At 36.8% G+C, this 21,490-nt stretch overlaps 1 protein-coding gene across 1 annotated transcript; it reads left to right on the top strand.

Annotated features, from left to right (window-relative positions):
• Positions 1 to 515: 515 nt before the first annotated feature.
• Positions 516 to 20,708, top strand: SMC2 (structural maintenance of chromosomes 2). The gene is made up of 24 exons (XM_066569156.1): positions 516 to 683; positions 1,584 to 1,733; positions 2,644 to 2,766; positions 3,660 to 3,698; positions 3,877 to 3,987; positions 4,180 to 4,224; positions 4,710 to 4,943; positions 5,588 to 5,737; positions 6,391 to 6,624; positions 7,411 to 7,570; positions 9,435 to 9,552; positions 10,196 to 10,334; positions 10,567 to 10,686; positions 11,000 to 11,204; positions 11,769 to 11,904; positions 12,897 to 13,021; positions 13,823 to 14,016; positions 14,318 to 14,461; positions 14,706 to 14,900; positions 15,463 to 15,663; positions 16,458 to 16,574; positions 17,851 to 18,011; positions 19,209 to 19,356; positions 20,401 to 20,708. The coding sequence occupies exons 1-24, from the start codon at positions 516 to 518 to the stop codon at positions 20,557 to 20,559; spliced, it is 3,576 nt and encodes a 1,191-aa protein (XP_066425253.1). The 3' UTR covers positions 20,560 to 20,708.
• The last annotated feature ends 782 nt before the right edge of the window (positions 20,709 to 21,490 follow it).

The following is a 21,490-nucleotide window of genomic DNA, read 5'->3' as shown; positions in this document are numbered from 1 at the left end:
TGAAAGGGGCTCTGAGGGGTCCTTGTTCGCGGTGCCTCAGAGCCGAGGCTGCCGCTTCCCTGGGATTTACCCCTCCGGGCGGTGTGGCTGAGCAGGTACAGCAATTCTGCAAGAGGAAAGGGGAGGCTTTGCCGTGTTCTGGAACCTCCAGGGCTTTCCTTCTCCTTTGCTTGCGGCCAGCTTTGCGGCAAACCGTGGTTTTGCCGCGAGTCTGCGCCCAAGCGTCGCGATAAACTTTGTGTGAAGTCAAGGCCCTTAGAAACGCTGAAGTACCGTTGGAATACTGCCTGGATCTGCGGTCTGTTTGGATTTTTTCGTTTATAAATGCATGATATTTTTGTTGTAAAAGTCATACGTTCTTTCCATTTTCTCAGATCTAGTTGTTTGTTTAGCGGTATGATTCATTTGGTTATTCTTTTTTCTTTACTCTGAAGTATATAGGATTAAAATCCGGATACCTTTCTCAGTGCTTCTCAGAAGAATACTTTGCCTGGTCCCTTAGGAATATTGAGAAGATGTACATTAAGTCAATTGTTCTCGAAGGTTTTAAATCCTATGCTCAGAGAACGGAAATTAATGACTTTGACCCGTTATTCAATGCCATTACTGGCTTGAATGGTAGTGGCAAATCCAATATCTTGGACTCCATCTGTTTCGTGCTAGGAATCAACAATCTGTCACAGGTAAAGAGATGGGACATTTAAGAAAAGTCTTTCTTCTATTAGCAACTTCTCATGTTGCTCTAGTGAGTAATCTCCCATGGAAGACCTGAAGTGGTGCTTCTTTGAAAGAAATAGTTTCGTTATTTCAATTTTTCATTGCATGAATCTGGGTGTCTGTCCTTGTTGCTCAATCTTACATTAAGGTCGAGTTACAACTTTATCCACGTACCAAAGTTACACAAACTATGTGACTTGAAACAATAGACTAAAACTAACCACTTAAGAGCTAACAACTTCAAGCCAAAAGTTCCTTTTTGCATCTAAAGGCACTAATTTGCTCATTTGTAATAAATGTTTTCAGTTCTGGATTGGGTCTTAAAATCTGGCTACCTGGTTCATAAAAAAACATTTAAAAGTGGTTTTCATGCAATGCCTGCTATTTAAGAGATAATATATCTGCTTTATTTTCATTAAAAAGCGTGTGCTTTGACATCAACTTTAATCTCTGTCTGAAGGTGATTTTTCAATTTGCTTTCCTTTCCATCCCTACCTTCCCCTGGTTGTAGACAAAGCCAGCAGGCCTCCAAGGAACACGTTCTGAATCATTTCCCTGTGAACTGCATTAAGAAAAATAAATGCTTGTTAAATAAATTTACTGTCAGCTGGCTTTTTTTAAGATGTAGTCAGTGTTTGTCAGGAGCCTCATGCAGAAACAGTTTATCTGCATGAAAACTAGACTGGCACACAATGGTTGTGGTTTTACAATGATAGCACCTTGCAGCTCCCATGTATCAGTTCACATGAACTCATAAATATGCAGCTAGATCTTTGTTTTTTTGGTTAATTTCTCCAAAACCTGCAGTAGTACAATTAAAATGTAAATTTCTTTCCAAAAACTGTTTATCTGTTCCCTGGATTTAGGTGCGAGCTGCCAGTTTGCAAGATCTAGTTTATAAGAGTGGGCAAGCTGGAGTTACAAAGGCAACTGTGTCTATTAACTTTGATAATTCAAACAAAAGTCAAAGTCCACTGGGATTTGAAGCTAATGATGAGATCACTGTGACTAGGCAGGTGAGTCTTTAACATCTGTATTTTTTTCATAACCTATTTACATTTTTACCATGCTCAGGAGTGGTCAAGGAAAAATAGGGTGATTTTTAAAGTCCCTGAGTTTCTGCAGTAGAGATGAGGCTTCTGTGCTGCTTGTAGTGTAGTTAGTTACACAAACTGTAAGAGTAGATCCAGTGTACTAGCTAGAAGTGTTCATAAAGCAAGTTAAATTTTTCTATCTTGTGGCATTTTCTGCTTTCATATCTTTCCTCTTAAAATCTGGACTCTGTGTTAAATTTGGTCTCCAAGAACAAAGGAATCTTTATTGTTCTGATGAAGATGTTGGGGTTTTGGTTTTTGATTGTTTGGTTTTTTTTTTAAAGTAGAGCTTTTGGAAAGCTTCTTGACAATATTGTCCTCAATGACTAATATTTCTTATAATTTAGTTAAATATTTTAAACATCAAACAAGTTCTGTTTTGACGTTTGTTATCTTATATAGCACAAAAGTTCTATTATCATTATAGTGCAAGGATTCCATATCACCAGCATTTCATACCTCCTTGATGTTTCTCATAGGCAGCTCCTCTAAATACTGACTGTTCCTGGTCCTTGCAGCAGTCATCTGACTCCAGATCCCACCAATCCACTCTTTTATACCACTTGTTCTTATTGGCTACAGGTATGGCCTCTTAAGATCAGGCCTGCTCCTAATCTTTAGTAATTGGTCCAGCTGCAACTTGTTGGGAGATAAGATTTACCCATACTGTATCCCCCTATACATACTGTATCCCCCTACAGATGTTCTGCACAGTTTGCACATACATATGTATGTAAAGATATAGCAGGTGTGATTTCCTGAGATTTTTTTATTCTTTATTACAGTTTATATTCTCACAACACTAAGCAGTTTTTTTGTCTTTGTTCTCTAGGTTGTTGTTGGAGGTAGAAGTAAGTATCTTATCAATGGTGTGAATGCTGCCAACAGTCGTGTGCAGGATCTCTTCTGTTCTGTTGGACTCAATGTCAATAATCCTCACTTCCTCATTATGCAGGTATTGTACGCATCTTTATAAAATCCAGAAAGAGCAGAACTTGCAGTAAATTTAAGACAGGGGAGATAATGGGAAAACACTAATTTCCTAGTTAGAGTGGCATCTTATGAAGAAAAAATGAAGTCTGTTAAGTTGTTAATATTTCTAGTACAGCATAGTTTGACCCTAAAACACATCTTTTAGCACAAGACCTCATGTGGCTCTCATGTTGGCAAAACTTTTCCAAAATATGTTTCCATTTTATTTCCTATTTTTTTTTCCTCCTTAACACATAGGTATTGCTTTCATAAATATTATAAAATGGCAGATTTTATTTGCTGTTATTTGTGCTCCATGTTAGACAGTATCTTGAAAGAAGTTGAGATATGTACCTTCTTAAGTCAAAGTTATCAAAAGAAGACTGTCAAAGGAGCTAGGCAAATTCCTGAAATATTTGCAAGGAATAATAAAACAGAGCAGGATTTATTGTTTCAAATATAACTATCCCATTTAGATGGCAGAGGTGGGAACAGTTTTGTACATACTTCCTTTCCACCTGTTATGTATGAGCTACATTACCCATACAGCTGGTTTATGATTAGGAGCTTATTCAACATCAGCAACCCAGTAAGACTGTAGGAAAAATATTTGCATTACTCCTTTAAGATGTAATCAGGACTGTGGAGGATTAACCTAAGATACAATGTATGGGCCATTTCAAGTATATTACCTGAAAGAATTACTTATTTGAACTTTAAGAGTAAACTAGATTATTGTTGTAGCAAATTAATTTTTTAAGTGCTTGAACTTACAATACAATGTATAAAAGTGAGTGGGGGTTTGGGGTTTTGGTTTTTCTTTTTACTACTTCATGGTACACAACCACTGATCTTGTTTTATCTTTCTGTCACCAGGGACAAATTACCAAAGTTCTAAATATGAAGCCACCAGAGGTAGGAGAGTTGTGGGAGTGTTTTTGTCTGAAGTTTTACTGAACTGATTTGAATGATAGGAATCTATATGTTGGGAGGGGGACAACAAAAATAAAGGTTGGAGGGAGATGAGATGTTCAGCTTAATTGAACCAATCTAACGTAAAAAGAAACATCAAAGTTTTTTGCATTTATTTTAGATTTTAGCTATGATTGAGGAAGCAGCTGGAACTAGGATGTATGAGTCCAAGAAAATAGCTGTACAGAAAACCATAGAGAAGAAGGAATCCAAACTGAAAAACATTCAAATGGTAATACATGTTGTAAAGTAGACTTTCATTCATGTTTGTTAAAGATAACTGAACAAGTAGTTCAATGTTGACTTTGTACAATGTTCTAGAATATTTCATTTCTGTACCTGGAACTAGATATCCATGACTAGACATGTTAAAATTTTAGAGTTCAGTAAAATCAGAATATAAATCTTCTGTTGTATGTTTCAGGTCTTAAATGAGGAGATCAGTCCAACTTTACAGAAACTGAAAGAGGTATGGAAAAATTAGAAGGGTGGTAAGTTAGGTCCTTCAAGTACTGAAAAAATACTTTCACAACTACCGTGAACCAGTAAGTTTTGGCTAAAACAATAGCATGTTTTCAAGTGCTGCCAAGTCTTGTAAGGGAAAGAATTTTGTCATATTTCCAAATACAGAGAATGTGACATTTTAGACTTCCAGGAAATCCTAGAGAGAGATGTAGGGAGAAGGAAGAAAACAAGAGAACTAGATAAAAATAGATTTAAAAGTGTCTTAGTTCTTAAAAAAACTAAGTCAAGCGGTATTTTTGGTGTGCAATCAATTAGATGAATGTTGTTTTAGCTGAGAATAACATGAAGAATCCATCTTCTTACTTACAAATACTGATGTTTAGAGGTGCTTAAAAGATTTCTGTAGTGGTCTTATGTAACTCTGGTTTTCCATCAAAATTTACAGCTTTTTTTTTTCTCTCTCTCTTTTTTTTTTTTTTGTCTGTTCAGGAACGAGCATCGTATCTTGAATACCAAAAATTAGTACGAGAAATAGAGCATTTAAGCCGTTTTTGTGTAGCTTATCAGTTTGTTCTGGCTGAAGAAACAAAGGTATCCTCCAGTGATATGTTAAAGGAAATGCAGTCTAATATAGAGAAGATTCAGGAATCAAGGGCTGAAATTGAACAGAAGGTAAAACAACTTAATGAAGACATAGCGGAGATGGAAAAGGAAAAGGATAAGGTAAATGAAAACAGTTGTGCTCCTCTGAATACTTTAGAAGCTGGGAGAAATACAAAGAATTTTATAGATAATATGCTATTGAATTTTTATCTTCTGGTGTGTTGCTTAGGTTATGCAGTTATGCTTAGGTTATTTGGTTTTATCTAGAAGACATCCATTTAAAAGGGTGGGTTTTTTGGTCTGAAATGCAAATGAAAAATAACTGAAGTGTAAAAAACTGTTTGACTTCATGTTTTTACTCTATGCATTCAACAGTAAATTTTGCCAGAGGCTTTTTTCTCCCTTTTTGTTGATGTCTCAAAAGAAAAGTAAGCAAGGTTTTGTTTGACAGTAATCAGTATTGATTTCGATTTTGGGGGCAAATTTAATGAGATGCAGGATGGCCCATAGAGTCTTTGAATGTCTAAATCCACCTTCTGTACAGGGACAGTGTCCCATCTTATGGAGTGATGTGGATTTTCAACAGTACCTTCTAGTTAGGTTGGATTTCAGAGGTGAGAGATGGTCTGACCTGTTTATCTTGGAGACTTCTGCCTGCTTGGTCAGATTTCCTTCTACATAAAGCTCTGAACAGAAGATGAAGTACTACAAATACTGCATTGGTTTTACAGGCTAAATTAAATTTCCTTTATTACTGGTTGTAGGAAGCTGGTTGTAAACTTCATGAACTAGAAGCTGCTCTTTCAGCACATCAAAGAGTTAATACAAAAGTACGAAGTGCTCTTGATCTCCAGAAGCAAAACTTAAAAGTTGAAGAGGTTAAGTACAATGAATTGGTAACACGTATGCAGAAGGTGAGATATTTATATATATTTTTCTTTACATACTAAATTCAGATTGTGGAAACAGCTGTTTTTTCTTTTCTGTTATGGTATGAAGAATCCTGTGATTGGCAAGAATTGCATTAAGGAAGTAGAGACTAATGTTAAGGGCTTTGCTTAATTTATTCAGCATAGGTAGTACGTTCCCTGTAGAAAAAAACATGATGCAACTACAAATAAAGTGCAGCTCCTCAAGGTTCCAAATTTTCTCTTAAGCTCAGCTACAGAAGCTAAACTCTGTAGCTTCAAATGATTATGCTCTCTGGACATATGTTACTCTTAAAATTAAATGAGGAATTTCTGCCTTGCATATTTTTGACAATTAATGGTTTTTTGTGCAGGAGGATAATTTTTTAGATATTGGGAAGAGCAAGATAATTCTCCTAGTTCTTGGGGAGTTGTTACCACTTCCTGTATTTCATCTCTCTGTAAATACTCGGAATACTCATGGGACGAGTAACACATTGGGAAACATGCAAAGACATATCACAAGATCACAAAATCTGAAAAAGGGTCATAGAAATATAGTTGACTAAACTACTTGTTGCTCCTCACCTAAACAACATGAATTTCAAGGTAATAGACTGAGGTTTTCTCTCTCTTTTTTTTTCTTTGTTTTGCTGAAGGATTCAAAAGCATTACTATCAAAGGAGAAAGAAGTAAAGAATCTAGAGAAAGAACTAAATGTTTTACTGGAAGAAAGTGAAAAAGATGCACATGCTTTAGCTGCAGCACAACAGCATTTTAATGCTGTATCTGCTGGCCTGTCCAGCAGTAAAGATGGTGAAGAAGCTAGTCTTTCAGGACAGATGATGATCTGCAAAAATGAAATTAGCCAAGCATTAACAGAGGCTAAACAGGTAAGAAAAAAAACCTCTCCCTGTCTCAGACCTGCCTTCATGCTTTTGAAAATTGCCTGAAAACCAATTGACACATGCTTGAAAGATCAATGAAAAGAGGTGCAGAATATCTATTCAAGATATTTTACATTTTGGCATATGCATTAAACTAACTTTTTGATAAAATATAAACGAAATATCCTTGCACGGGAAAATGCTGTAGCATTGCTGTGAGGAAGTATTAGAAACTGCCGTTTGAGATATAAAGTAGGATTCACTGTACTCAAGTGATCAATAGTATTGAATAGGAAAAAATTAGGACTGTTGTCCATGATACACAGTCAAAGAGATTTCGACAGTTAAACTTAATAAAATCAAAATAAAGATGCCTGGGATTGTGAAATGGAGGGCTTAGAAGAAACTATTTTCTCCTTAGTTAAATTGTATGCTCATCACATGACTGAAAGAACCAATGCTTGTATTTCCAAACTTCACTTTCCTTGTCTCACTTACAGAGAAATTCTGCTCTGTAGAGTAACAAGGACTATATCCCATCTTAAATTACTTTGTTTCTTCTCAGAGTTATTAATGTTCTAATATGTTACCGCAGTTAAATAAAAGATCTGTGGTTTTGTGTCCAAATAACCTGTGCCATTATTTTCAAAAGCTAGGGCTGGCTTTGGCATATCTGCAACCAGTGCAAAACTTCATAAATTACATGGACAGTTTGATAGTGCAAATGTTATAAATTTGTGCCTGCAAAATTGTCTTTGAAGATTTCGTTCCACATTTGCTTATTCCTTATAGGCTCAAATGAAATTGAATTATGCACAAAAAGAATTAAAGGCAAAAGAAGCTGAAGTTAAAAAGATGGATGAAGGCTACAAGAAAGACCGAAATGCATTGGAAGCTGTCGAAAAAATGAAAATAACCCTAGAGAAGCAAATAAAGGAGCTGAACTATTCAGGTCTGGATAGACTTCTAATGCATAATTTTGGATCAATCTGCAAAGGAGTATAAAATTGTCATGAGTTGATCCTGACTTGATGCCAGGTGTTTGCCAAAGGTGTTTTATCACACCCCTTCTCAAGTAGACAGAGGAGACAATATACTGCAAAATCTCATTGGTTGAGATAAGGACAGGGAGAGATCGCTTGACAATTACTGTCATGGGCAAAATAGACTTGACTTGGGGAAATCAATTTAACTTAATTTCCCAGGCTCTATTTAATTTCTGATTTTCTGTACCTCCTCTCCATGAGTGATGCAGGTGGATAGGGAATGGGGGCTGCAGTCAGTTCCTCACATGTTGTCTCTGCCACTCCTTCCTACTCAGGGTCAGGACTCACACCCTTCCCCTGCTCCACCATGGGGTTTCTCACAAGGGAGGCAGTCCTCCTTGAACTTCTCCAGTGTGAATCCTTCTCATGGCCTGCAGTTCTTCACAAGCTACTCCAGCAAGGGTCCCTCTTAGGAGGTGCAGTCCTTCAGGAACAGGCTATTCCAGTGTGGGTGCCCTGTGGGGGTCACACATCCTGCCAGCAAACCTGCTCCAGCATGGGCTCATCCGTCCATGGGTCTGCAGGTTCTGACAGGACCCTGCTCCAGTGTTGGTTTCCACAGGCTACAGGTGGACATCTGCTACACGGCCCATGTTGCTACCTCAGCATGGTTTGCACCACAGGCTGCAGGAGGATCTCACTTCCAGTGCTTGGAGCACCTCCTCCCTGTCCTTCACTGGCCTTGGTGCCTGCAGGACTGTTCCTCTCACATATTGTCACTCCTCTTTCCAGCCACTGCAGATAGGTTTGGCCTTTTTTTCCCCTTCTATAATATGTTTCCCAGATGCTTCACTACCATCAGTGATGGTCTTGGTCTTGGCCAATGGCAGCTCTGTCTTGGAGCTGGCTGGAGGATGCAGAAACAAATGAAAACAAAATAATTTATGCTCTGCTTCCCATCAGGAATTAGGAGGCAGTGTTCAGCCGCTTCCTGTGAAGTAGGACCTCAGTCTGCTGTTTTGGAAGAAAAAGGCCTTAATAATGGATGCTTCCTTCCGTCATCCTTTCTGTTAGCTTTTACTGATGAGAATACCTTCATAATAGTATGGAATATCTGTTGGACCCTATATCCTGTCTATGTCCCCTCCCAACCTGTTGCCCCCTCACAACCTACTGGCTTTTGGAAGGGGACTGGAAGGACAGCCTTGGTGCTGTGCCAATATTCTTAGCAGTAGCCAAAACTGTGTTGCATCTATGCTTTCTCAGTAGAAACACAAAGAACAGCACTACGGGGGCTGCTGTTGGGCATCTCACCCAGCCCCAGTGCAGGAGGGGAATGAAAAATCAAGTACACTGCTTTCATGCATAAATTCCTCTGATGTAAGCTCTGCAAACTCTTAAACTTTCACTGAGAGCAGCTTAAAATAATTTGATTATATCAACTTTGGGCTGACCATTTTGAAGTTTGATGGCACAATTGAATTCCAGCTACAATTTGATGGTGAAAGAGACCAACACCACTATTGCTTCCTAGTTTTCTGTACCTAAAACACTTCTTAGAGTTTGTTTCTTATGCCAGGTAACATTTGTTTCAGACACTACTGTTAGCTGATATTCCAGATCAACCTTTAGAGAAGAACATTATTCTTTAACTTTTTCTTTGCATGTTTGGTGTCATGATGGTATTAATTTATTTAGTCTGAGAATTTACAAAGAATTTTAAAAGTCCTCTCTACATATATGTAGATAAGCAGTGTAGGATACTAATTTTTAAGCTAATAGATTTCTCTTCTCTGGATATATGTCTACTGCTTGCGTTCAACTCTGAAGAAGAAAAAGGAGAAGCCCTCCTAGCAAAAAAGAAGGCATTGATTTCTGATATCAGCCAGCTAAGAGAACTGAGTGAAAATTTAATGGCAAAATTTCCTCATCTACAGTTTACATACAAGTAAGATCTCAGTGTGATCCTGAAAGACACTTGAAAGGATTTTTGGGGGCATTTTACCACATCATTCTACCAATGTCTTAGCTCTTGCTGTCCTTTTCTTGCTGCCACTGAATAATGTCTGTCTTACCCATGCTGAAAAGTGAAGGGGAAAGTGAGGAAATGTTATAATCTTATTTAAGTCACTAGAATTTAAAACTTTTGTCTGATGGTGTTTCAGTAGCAAAGGTCTAAACTGGGAAATATGAAATCATTGTTTTCTGCCTGTGGACACAAGTAGACTTGCTCTTGGGAGGTCAACTCCAGTCAAATATCTGTATCCCCAGGTTTAATTTTTTGTGTAATGGCCTGAACATACTCCTATAGCTGTGGTAATAACAGAGCCCATTGGAAAAATCCATTGAAAAAATATGGAAATAAATCAGGAATTCCATTCTTTTAATGGCTATGTAACTGACTCTTTATTGTCTAATCTCTTTGTGTGGAGTATTTAATAAAACCATTTTTTCATGGGGTTCTTTTTCTGATAGAATTTAGAATTGCTTATGGGAAAACCCATTATCATGGGGTTTAAATATAAAATTTTTAAGGATGCATGCGAGAAAAACAAACATGATTCATAGTCATAATTTATATTTATTTTAAGACATCCAGAAAAAAATTGGAATCCAAACCATGTGAAAGGCCCTGTTGTGTCTCTTTTCACTGTGAAAGATCTATCCAATGCCAAAGCCCTGGAAGCGGTGGCTGGAGGGAAACTCTATAACATTATTGTGGACACAGAAGTAAGTTTATTTCATTAGCACACAACTCTGAATTTTGAGATATGGTCATATGATTTGGGGTTAGCAAGCATGTGCCTGAATGCATGAGGCGTTAAAACCACCTACATGTTTTAATTGGCTCAAGAAAGTCATGCACAGTTGGTGGCAACAATGTGTTTTCTTCCAATGCCCTATTGTCTTTACAAAATTACTTGTGTACTCAGGTATGCTTTGTAACTATTTTTCATTTGAGGTTACTGGCAAAAAGCTTTTAGAGAAGGGTGAACTAAAGCATCGATACACCATCATTCCCTTAAACAAAATTTCAGCCAGGTGTGTTCAAGAAGACATAGTCAAGTTGGCCCAAAGCTTGGTATGTTAATAAATACACTCTTTACACTATATTGCTTCTGTCCCATTTTAATTTTATTTCTATACTAAAAACTTGAGATTCTTAATGGTTATTATAATAAGAATTTGTACAGAGTTTGAGGATATATTGATTTTGTTTTCCTTTGTATTGTTTCAATTTTGTGAGGTTTAAATGGGTATTAATTATTCCACTTGTAACTGAAATAGTTTTAAAATGTGATGATACTTTTGGATGCGTTATTATCAAAAAACAAATCAAATTTGAGACGTATTAAAACTTAAGGCATACTAATTGCATTTTGTTTGATTTCTAGGCTGGGCATGGTAACTTGTATTTAGCCCTTTCTCTAATTGGATATGAATCTGAACTGCAGAAAGCAATGGAATATGTCTTTGGAACAACACTGGTCTGTAATAACATGGATAACGCTAAGAAAGTGACTTTTGACAAAAGAATAATGACGAGAAGTGTTACTCTTGATGGAGATGTGTTTGATCCTCAAGGAACTCTGCATGGAGGCAATTGCTGGTTCTATTCATATAATACTAATAATATTGTGTGTCTGTTGATATGTTTACTGCTTTTGCATATTTTTTCTAAAAATTAACAGTAACCTTTATGCTTAGATACATACTGGGAATAATATATTTGAGCTAAAGTTGTCTTGAGCTGAAATAATATTAATTAGTTTAAGAAAAAATTAATGACAAACTTCACATAAGGTAATTTAGATTTTCAATACTTAAATCTTATTAGACTGTATAATCCTCTTGGAAGCAAAAGTGCTTTTTTGAAGCAATTCATCATTGGTTTGCAATAATTTCATAAATTATGGAAAGTTAGCTGTTTGCATAAGTCACGCATGTGTAGTATTCGAAGTCTGCAGAACCATGTTCTGTAACAGAGGAAGTAGTCTTTCTCTTCTGAGAACTCTAGCTTCAGCCTAGCTGCCTTCTCTGTTTCTCAGCTAAAATAAATCATTAACCTGCCTCATTATTAATGTTTAGAATTTGCAATTACCAGTGGTGAATCCACTGGTTTAATTCCAATTAGCCTGGCTTTTTAATTTTTTCATTGAACAGGTGCATCCTCACAAGCTGCACCAATATTGTCTCAACTTCAAGAAGCAAAAGATGTTGAACTAGAACTCAAGAAAAAGGAATCTGAACTTGAAGCTGTAGAGAATGAGTTGGCAAGCTTGAAGAAGGTTGCTGAAAGGTAAGGTTTGCACTATACAATGTGTATAATTTCTCTTAATGTGACCGAGTAAATTTAATGTAACAAGTTGTTTTGGGAGGCCATAGGCCTTTTAAGAATGTAATATGCAGAAAGTAATTCCCTTCTTCCCTCTCCTCCCAATATAATTAGTAAGTTCAGTAATCAAAAAGCAAATTCAGTTTTTAAATAACACATGCAAAACCCCTTTGTTTTGGATAACACAGGGGGAAAAAAAGGGTACACATTGGTATTTGAAATTGGTTGAATTTTCATGAAGTCCATTGAAGAATGGATCTGTTCCAGACATATTTTAACACCTGTACAGAATTACAATTTGTAGTCAGTCTTATTGTTCTCACAAGGAAATAAAAAGATGTTAAAAAGGATTATCTGAGTGATACCGCTGTAAGCATTTAAATTAAATAATATTAAGTATATTTGATTTTCAGCTACTCAGTTACTGAATACTATATTAAAAGATGGAACAGAAAAATGTATTTATTCAGTTCTGCAAAAATGCCATAAGGACGGTAGTGTTGCATAACATACTACCTACCAGCTGGATTTATTTTTTCAAATTGTTTTGAGCTGCAGTAGACTTCCAGAAATATTGCTAAGAGGAGGAAGGAACTTTTGCTTCTAGATATCCTTTCTACAGTTCTTCACCCTAACATCTATCATGCTGCCAGTTGAGAAAAAGGTGATGTCTGAATTGTTGCCAAAATTCCATGAGTTGCATTTGCTTTAATAGGTTAGATCAGGGCCAAACAGCAGGACCTGCATATATAATAACTTACATGCCTATAAACCTCAAAATTATTATTAAAGCAATTATATTGGATTTTCATTCATTTAAGCTTATTTGCCCTACTGTCATCACTGTATCTCACATGAGAAATGGAATACAGATATTCATCTACCTACTTCAGCTTTGAAAGTGAGATGCTGGTTAACCTTCCATATAGCAGTGTGTGTCACTACTGTCTCCAAAGGTATCAGCAGCTGAAGCAGCAATGGGAGATGAAGTCTGAGGAAGCAGAGCTGCTGCACAAGAAGCTTTGTCAAAGTGCTTACCACAAACAAGAGGAAGAGCTGATTGCCCTGAAGAAAACCATTGGTGACAAATGTGTTCTTACTCTTTTACCTGAAAACTAATTATTGAGAATGAGATGGATATCAGGCTGTTTGAGTAACACATTCTTTATTTAAGAAGTACTTTTCACTTTAAAAATACTAGCTTTATATTTTTGAACATGTAACAAACACAGAATCACAGTATATTTGCATAGAGGTGATTCACTTAAAGGTGGCCATTCTCTTATAGTAAAGGTTATACTTTTATTGAATGTTTTTTATATACTTTGTAATACAGGAAAATACATCTTTGCAGGGAAGTTCAAAAATGGATTTAATCCCATATTTGAGTAATCTTTGCTTTTTTCAAGCCATCTGTACTTAAGGTTAGTAATATAGTTTGCATAACAAGAAAGCATAGGAAAGAAATAGTGTTTTGTATAGCTAAGGAGAGATAAATTTGCACAAAATGCAGCAGCAAGTAAAGTATTTAAAAAATGGACAGAAGTGATACATATCTAGATGTTGTATTCTAGGGATGAGATGGTATCTTGTTAGGGAGCTGTGCTTTTTGATCCTGCAATTTGACATTCTTCCCTCTGTCAAAAAAAAATTGTCATCTTTTCATATTGGCTGTTTGGTCCCCTACCAATAACTGATAGCAACAGCACACTATCTTAGAGTAATCATTGAAATATATGATTATTCAGACTTCAGCAACTAGTGAGTGTTCAACCACTTTTTTTCTGTTGGGGCAAAGAGAGATTTATTTCAGTTGGCATTTAGGATGTAAATTTGAAGACGAGAACAGTGCTCAATCTCAGTACTCTACTTTTTGATTCAGCATCTTGTGAAGAGACATTAAACAAAACTGAAGAGAGCAAAAAGAAGGCAGAAAAAAAATACAAGGAATTAGAGAATAAACTTAAAAATGCAGAAGCAGAGTGTCTAAAAGAGCGAAAAAATGCAGAGCAGAATCTAGATAAAGCCAAGAAAAAGGCAGACACTTCAAGCAAAAAAATAAAAGACATGCAGCAGGTAAAACTTTACTTCTGTTGGCAGTTCTCTCCATGTTAAAAGTGCAAAAATCAGAAAGTTTGATTCTCCCGAGGTTTTAATACTCTCAGTTTTGGGACTTAATATACTGTGTAGTCACTGACTGAGCTTTTTTGTAATTTTCTTTCTTTATTTTGTGGGATTACACCCTTGCTCAAGAATGGGTGCTGTTAGTCTTCTACAGTATTCACTACATCAAACTGAATCTTAACTCTTTCCATCCAGCTGAATCTTAATTCTTTGCATTTAAGTATTACTAATAAATTAGAAAACATCTCTCTAGGAAGTCAAAGCTTTAGTTCTGGAACTTGAAGAGCTGAAACAAGAGCAGACCTCCTATAAACAACAGATAACAGCTGCAGAGGAAGCAATCAAATCCTACCAGAATCAAATTGATGCTCTGGTGGCTGAAGTGGCTAAAACAGAGGTAAAACTGAAATACTGTGTTTTATTATCCATTTTGATGTTACTCTGTGTGATCCTCTGAACCTCACATTATAATGTGTATTTTTTTCTGCGGATTTGCTTAGTATACTCAATCAGCCTAGGTAGTTATTTTTTTGCTTCACTTTGGCATGTGAATTTTTTTCTCCTTGCTGTGTCAGTTCTAATAAGGCTTTAATGCCAGCTTTAAAAGAGGCCAATAAATGTCTGCTGATTTGCTTTTTCAGGAATCTGTAGAGAGAGCACAGAAGGAGTTTGCCAAGCAAAAAGAAGTAATTGCATTACATGATAATGCAATTAAAGACAAATCTGCAGAGATGGCAAAATACAGAGAACAAAATAATGAATTACAGCTTAAGATTAAAGAATTAGAACACAGCATCACCAAATGTCAACAAGAAGCTGCTGATGCTGCTGCCAAGGTATTGCAAAATTGTGCTTTTCTTCACATCTTGTGACCAAGAATGGTTATTCCCTTGCCACATGCAAAGGAAATAGCCTTTTTCCTTTAAGCACTATTTGCAGCTCTCAATGTAAAATTTTTATCTGAGGAAGAGGGAGTGGAAATTGTACATTGTAAAAGGCCTGATCTGTATGGAGTAACAGAGGATAGATCACAGTGAGAAAGTGATCAGTAAGAACATTCTGACTGTCTGGACAAATTAGATAACTAATTAAAGAAGGTAGTTCCATGATGCAGTGACATTGGTAGAGTTCAGATGTACATAAAAGTTCTTCAGGTAAGTAAGATGTACATGAAAGCAATAACCTTAAATCTTTAAATCCCTTGTTTGTCCACAATGAAGGAAATCACACAAAGTATTGTAAAGAAATGTACCTGTGCTGCACTAGGGTAGAAGAATTAATGTGGTAATTTCAGAATGTAGGTGGGGTGGAGGTTTTTTTTGCTTTTGTTTGTTTAAATTTTTATTTCACATTTGAGAAGGGTGAGGAAAAAGCTTCAACATAACTTTTTGTTTAAAGGTGGCCAAAATGCTGAAAGAATACAAGTGGATAGCTTCAGACAAGCCACTCTTTGGCCAGCCTAACACAGCCTATGATTTCAAAAGTTGCAACCCTAAAGAAGCAAGTCAGAAGCTGCAGAAATTGCAGGAGCATAAAGAGAAGTTGGGAAGGAATGTGAACACAAGAGCTATGAACATGCTTTCTGATGCAGAGGAAAGGGTAAACGTTCTATGATTTAATCTATAAAAATTGGGCAGGCTGGTCATATGGTGTATTTACAAGATATACAGATATATATAATGTAGCTTTATGTTTTCATGTGCTCTATTTCTCAATATACCAAAAATAAAACTAAACCTTTTTCTGTTTTTTTCATACTAATCTTACATCTTTGAACTCTTTATTGGCACACCAGGTTTTTAGGTTACTCATAATCTTGACCTTGATGATAAAAAATACTCTTTTATTCCTTCCTACCCCAGATCATCCTAAGTTGAAGCATCAGCAAGCTTTGTGGCATCCATTATATTATTTGAGAACTATATACTGAATTAAAAATTGCAGACCAAAAATATGTTCATCTTCAAGCATGATAGCTTGACAGTGTAGCAAGATTGTCTTGAATTAATCCGTATCTTCAGGCTATTCCAGGATTGTCTGGAAACTGCCCACTGACTTTATCCTTCAACTTTTCTAATACTTTTCCTCCTGTCAGCCTCGAGAACTAACCTTTCTTCTATGGAAAAGCAAATGAAACATGATTAACTTGGAAGTGCAACTTTCAGAGCAATGTCCTTCCCCTCTGCTGATTGTTGAAAATTCTGATGCTTTAATTTGCAAAGAATCCCAAAGCTTACATCCCTCATGCAGCTAAATGAATGCACTGGATTTTAATCTTGTGGTTAATGACTATTTCAGAGCTACACAATGATACTGTAAAGCTGTAAGATTAGCACAAAGTGCATTTGAGCACAAGGGTCATTGAAATCAGTCTTTTCTTCTCCTTGCACCAGTACAATGACTTAATGAAGAAAAAAAGAATTGTAGAGAATGACAAGATAAAAATTCTTGCAGTTATTGAAGAGCTTGACCGGAAGAAAAAACAAGCTTTAGATATTGCTTGGAAAAAGGTATGACACTTGAAATTTATCTTCATGTTTTAGTAGAGGATCAGATCTATCTTAGATTACTATTTTGCATATTTCCTTGGGAAAAAAAGGTCTGTTTTCTGAACTAATATCCCTGACCTATATTTAAAAATAATACTTTATTTCTCCTGTTTATTCCCACTTTGGAGAATAAGACATGAATTCTCTGAGAATTGTAAAGGTCCAGTTAGAGCTGCAAAACTACTTTCTCATTCCCTTTTAGTGTCCACAAACATTTCATGAAGGTTAGAGCATATTGAAATATAGCTGGGTTTTTTTGGTGTGTTGTTTTCTTTTCTTAAACCAATATTTTACCAGAATAAAAATTTTCTGTTGTTATATTGCTCTCTACAGTGCAGGGCTGTGGAGCTGGGGTACTGCTCCTGTTACTGTCAGGATACATAATATTGGGGTAGAGCAATGTCTGATTTGTGTTTCTGTTACCTAGCACTCTGCCTTTTTACCAGGTCTCTCATATAATGAATTATAAGAAAAGTATAAAATTATGCCTTTCTAGATAGAAATCTTTTGACTCTTTCTTTTCTGCTGTACCAACAGAACTTGTGTTTTTTGGCCTTTGAGAAAATTGGTTTTAACTAAGATTAAATTGCACATAGAGGAAGTATCTGCTTAATTATTAATTATCCTGCCGGTACTTAGGATATCACTGATAAAATGGTTCCTTTTCATTGTAAAAATGGTGTTTGGCAGAAATTAGTGAGTTGTAATGCAAAAGCATCACACATGGTGGAATAAGTGTGTTTTCAGATAATTCCTAAACCTAGGAAATTTTAATCTGCATTTACAAAGTTGCATCCCATCCCATACCTGGACATTGCTTAAGTAAACCTGGGAAGAAAAAGAGTGGGGAGGATGCCACCATGTATCTCTTACATGGTGCTTGTATTTTTAGTAGTCCATTAATTGGGAGAAATTGCAATTTGCCAGTTAATAAATCTGAGTTAGGGCATAACCATTTCCCTGGCTGATAGCATAAAGAAGCCTTCCAATACATCTTTCATTGGATCCTTATAAAATGCTTAGTATGAGGTGTCACATATCCTTTGGTGTTGCTTCTCTCTTCAGTACAGAGAAAGTAAAAGCTAGTGTTTTCTCACTGTCCTGTATGTGACATGGGAAGTCACTGTGTTGAACTGGGAAAGAGGTCTCGGTTGTCCTGCTGCTCACCACTAAGTTTTTCACTCTTTGTGCTCTGATCCAAAGCACACTTATACATTTTTTGTGGTCTGACTTCTAGGTGAATGAAGACTTTGGTTCCATTTTCTCAACACTCCTACCTGGAGCCAGAGCTGTGCTATCAGCCTCTAGAACTGGCAATCGCTTTGTTGGTATGGAGTTCAGAGTTGCCTTAGGAAACACCTGGAAGGAAAACTTAACAGAACTTAGTGGAGGACAAAGGTTGGTGAATTAATTTGTTTTCCATTGTCATTGTGTATGTAATTGATATGTCCAAGTAATTAAAGTTCTGAAAAGCAAAAACTTAATATTTTCCTTGTCAAGTCAGGGACTCTGCCTTCCAAATGGACTCAATATTGGAAGCACTATTAATACATTCTGACTTAGAACAATGCTTTACTTAGTATAAGATAACAAACAAGATTTTACTCCTGTCACACATAAGTGGCAAAAAAACCAATTGAATGGTGAGAAAGCCATATTAAACTCTAGGTAGTACTGACGTAATGTTGAATTAAATGCTCCTCTCCTTGCATTGTAACCACAAAAATCTATATAGGCAAGTGTTTCCCTGGTATAAAGGTATTATCATGGCAACAGTTTTCTTCTCCAGTGTCTAAGGCTACTGTGTAGGCATGGGCTTCTTTGCAAGTTCTAAGGAAAAAAGATCTTTACAAACTGAAAAGCAAAAACAGAATTTGGGAAGAAGTGAGACAGGGATACAGAACTTTCTAAGGACAGAATACTTGAAGAACCAGATGTGGAAAAACATAATTGCAAAACTCAGAACTGTAAATCAAACAACAGCATAATTTTAAATATCGTCACCCAACTAATGTGATCTTCCAATAAGAAGAAGTAATAGTTGCTGTTTCTAAGAGAAGACTTCATGTTTTGAAATGAGGAAACTATCATTCCATCTCTTCAGAACCGTAGCAGTAATGTGCTTTTGAGGGACTGTTTCAGAATCATAGAATCATTTAGGCTGAACAAACTGTCTTAAGATCATCAAGTTAAACCATTAACTTAACTGCCAGGTCCACCATCTAAACCATCTCGTTAAACCCCACATCTACATGTCTTCTAAATCTCTCCATGAGTGCTGACTTCTGTTGGGCAACCCATTCAAATGCTTGATAACCAGTTCAGTGAAGAAATTTTTCCTGATATCATTTCCTCTTGGCCTGTCTCGTTATCTGGGAGAAGAGGCCAACCCCCACCTGGTCACACCCTGCTTTCTGTAGATAGCAATAAGGTCCCTCCTGGGCCCCCTTCTCTCCAGGCTGAACAACACCAGTACCTGCTCCTCATCAGACTTGTGATCCAGACCCTTTGACACATTCATTGCCTTTCAGTAAGTGTTTTCAGCCAGAGTCCTTCAAACAAGACTAAATCCTAATTTTCTTGTCTCCATACTAGATCATTGGTGGCTTTATCCTTGATATTAGCCATGCTCCTCTTCAGGCCTGCCCCAGTTTACATCTTGGATGAAGTGGATGCAGCCCTTGATCTCTCCCATACCCAGAATATTGGGCAGATGCTTCAAACTCATTTCAGACACTCCCAGGTACGATCTTGAAATTATTGTGGTAATAGAACGGTCTGGGTTGGAAGGGGCCTTAAAGATCACCTAGGTAATCCTCTGCTATGGGCAGAGACACCTTCCACTGTAAGATTCCGTGCCTGGCAGGGCTGTTTGGGTCTAATCCAGCTAGCATATGAACTATTCAGTACAATATAAAGACTACTTAGTGCAAATCTCCAAGCACCCTGTGCAAAACACAACTAAAAACTATTCAGTGCAATACAACATTCCACCAGGCCAGATTGCTCAGAGTTCCATCCATTGTTTCCAAAGGCAGTCTGGCACTGAGGACTCTGAGCTGTTTACCTCTTTTATTCTACAGATGTGTGTTATATTTCTGAGTTGTTTCAGCTGAAAGCTAGACTGATATGGCAAGTGGTGAAACTTGAATGTTGTTGCTGCACTGGTTAAAATGGAGCAATAGGGAGGAGTGTCTGTGAAACGCTCAATTTCAAGCATGACAACATCCTGAATTCTTTTTTCCTAGAGATTTTTAACTTGAGGTTAAAGATATTTCATGTTGACCCTCTTAAAATAAGTAAGGCACTACTTATTATGTCCTTATGGAAAGGATCTCTGTATCACTGTGACCTGTATCCCATCAAATAGACTACCCATCTCTATTTGATGCAAGGACTTGACCATTCTAAATTATGAGACTGAGGAGGGGAACCAGTATTGCAAAATTATTTGAGTAGTATCTTCTGACTAGGTAAAATCCTACATTGTTTCATAATTAGTGGCACAGTTATTTCCATGTTTACTTCCACCACAAACAGGCATCCTGCATTGTGGACTGTATCCCAGGCCAGGTGCTGGGATATGGACAGAACTGTCATTAGCTGCAGAAAAAGTGGGTTTACATTGACCTGTGTAGCACATTCTGTTGTGCCTTGGTTAGTTTTAGAATATTTTTAAAAGATTATTACTGAGGTATTAGCCAAATGAAAGAAAGGAGTCCTCTCTTTGGAAATCTTTTCTAGTGTTGTTGGGATAGCAACATTAAGTGTTTCTGGTTTGTTTTAGTTTATTGTGGTGTCCTTGAAGGACGGAATGTTCAACAATGCAAATGTCCTCTACAAGACCAGGTTTGTGGATGGTGTATCCACTATTGCAAGATACAGTCAGACTCAAAACAAAAAAACGAATCAGCCTGCAAAAGATTTGCAAAAAATAAAACATTGACTGTGAATGGTGAGCTGGGAAGAATTGGTCTTCTACATGCAGTAGAAATCAACTGTTACCTATTGCTTCCTAATGTTTATTTTTATAATGTTATGTTTTTGTATGTGTTAGTTCATATCTGCATTTCATTAAGAACTGAAATAAATAGGAAATAGCCTGTAACAACCTGTTTTGTTAAGTTTTGATATATCAAAAATATCATTTTTATGGTGTGCTGTAATTCCTTTCATTTTTCTGTAATATTTACACATAAATGTATATAAGTAGTAGCTTTGTAAAGTTAAAGCCTTCAGATGAGGAAGAGCTGATTCAGCTACCAGAGTTCTATTCAGAAGACCTATTGCAAAGTGTAGTAACCAGTCTTCCTCACCTGACGCTGCTGAGTCAGGGATGGACGGAATGACTCCGTGGTTCAGAAGGCAAAAAAGAGATCCCTTATTGAGAGGTATTTATTAGAGGTTTTATAACCAGGATTGCTCAGGTCTCAAAGTAAAACCCTTTCACACTATTGCTGAACTATGAGTAGCACACTCTGAAGGTACATATCTGTAAACAACATGACCAGAAAGAGAGATCAGAATTGTTTTCATTCTTCCTCTCTAAGCTTCCCAGGCCTGAAGCCTGGGAGAATTCTCTTTGACTGAACTGAGAATCTCCACAATTCCCTCTTTTCATTTAAAGAGGGAGCTGGTGTTTGTAAGTCCTCTGCAGGACCCCCTGCAGGAAGGAGAACAAACACAGCTCAAGACGTTTGTCAACTGTCAATCAAACCTCTAATCAGACATTGGATCAGAACAGTCGAAGAGATCTCTATTGTATTATAATCTCTATTGTATTATAAATTCCAAGAAATCAGTTACCAGCTCCAGTATAGTAACAAACCATTGTCAGTCTGCCAAAGGACTGGCAATCTGACTTGTCAAAATCCATT

This window comes from Molothrus aeneus, chromosome Z, assembly GCF_037042795.1.
Source record: "Molothrus aeneus isolate 106 chromosome Z, BPBGC_Maene_1.0, whole genome shotgun sequence".
Taxonomy (NCBI): domain Eukaryota; kingdom Metazoa; phylum Chordata; class Aves; order Passeriformes; family Icteridae; genus Molothrus; species Molothrus aeneus.
Note: the sequence above shows the minus strand (reverse complement) of the source record. Positions and strands in the feature narration are given on the sequence as shown.

Coding starts and splice junctions, on each gene's coding strand:
- SMC2 (XM_066569156.1), top strand. CDS start 516: ATGTACATTAAGTCAATTGTTCTCGAAGGTTTTAAATCCTATGCTCAG. Junction 3,699..3,876: donor TAAATATGAAGCCACCAGAG/GTAGGAGAGTTG, acceptor CATTTATTTTAG/ATTTTAGCTATGATTGAGGA. Junction 15,664..16,457: donor TTTCTGATGCAGAGGAAAGG/GTAAACGTTCTA, acceptor TCCTTGCACCAG/TACAATGACTTAATGAAGAA.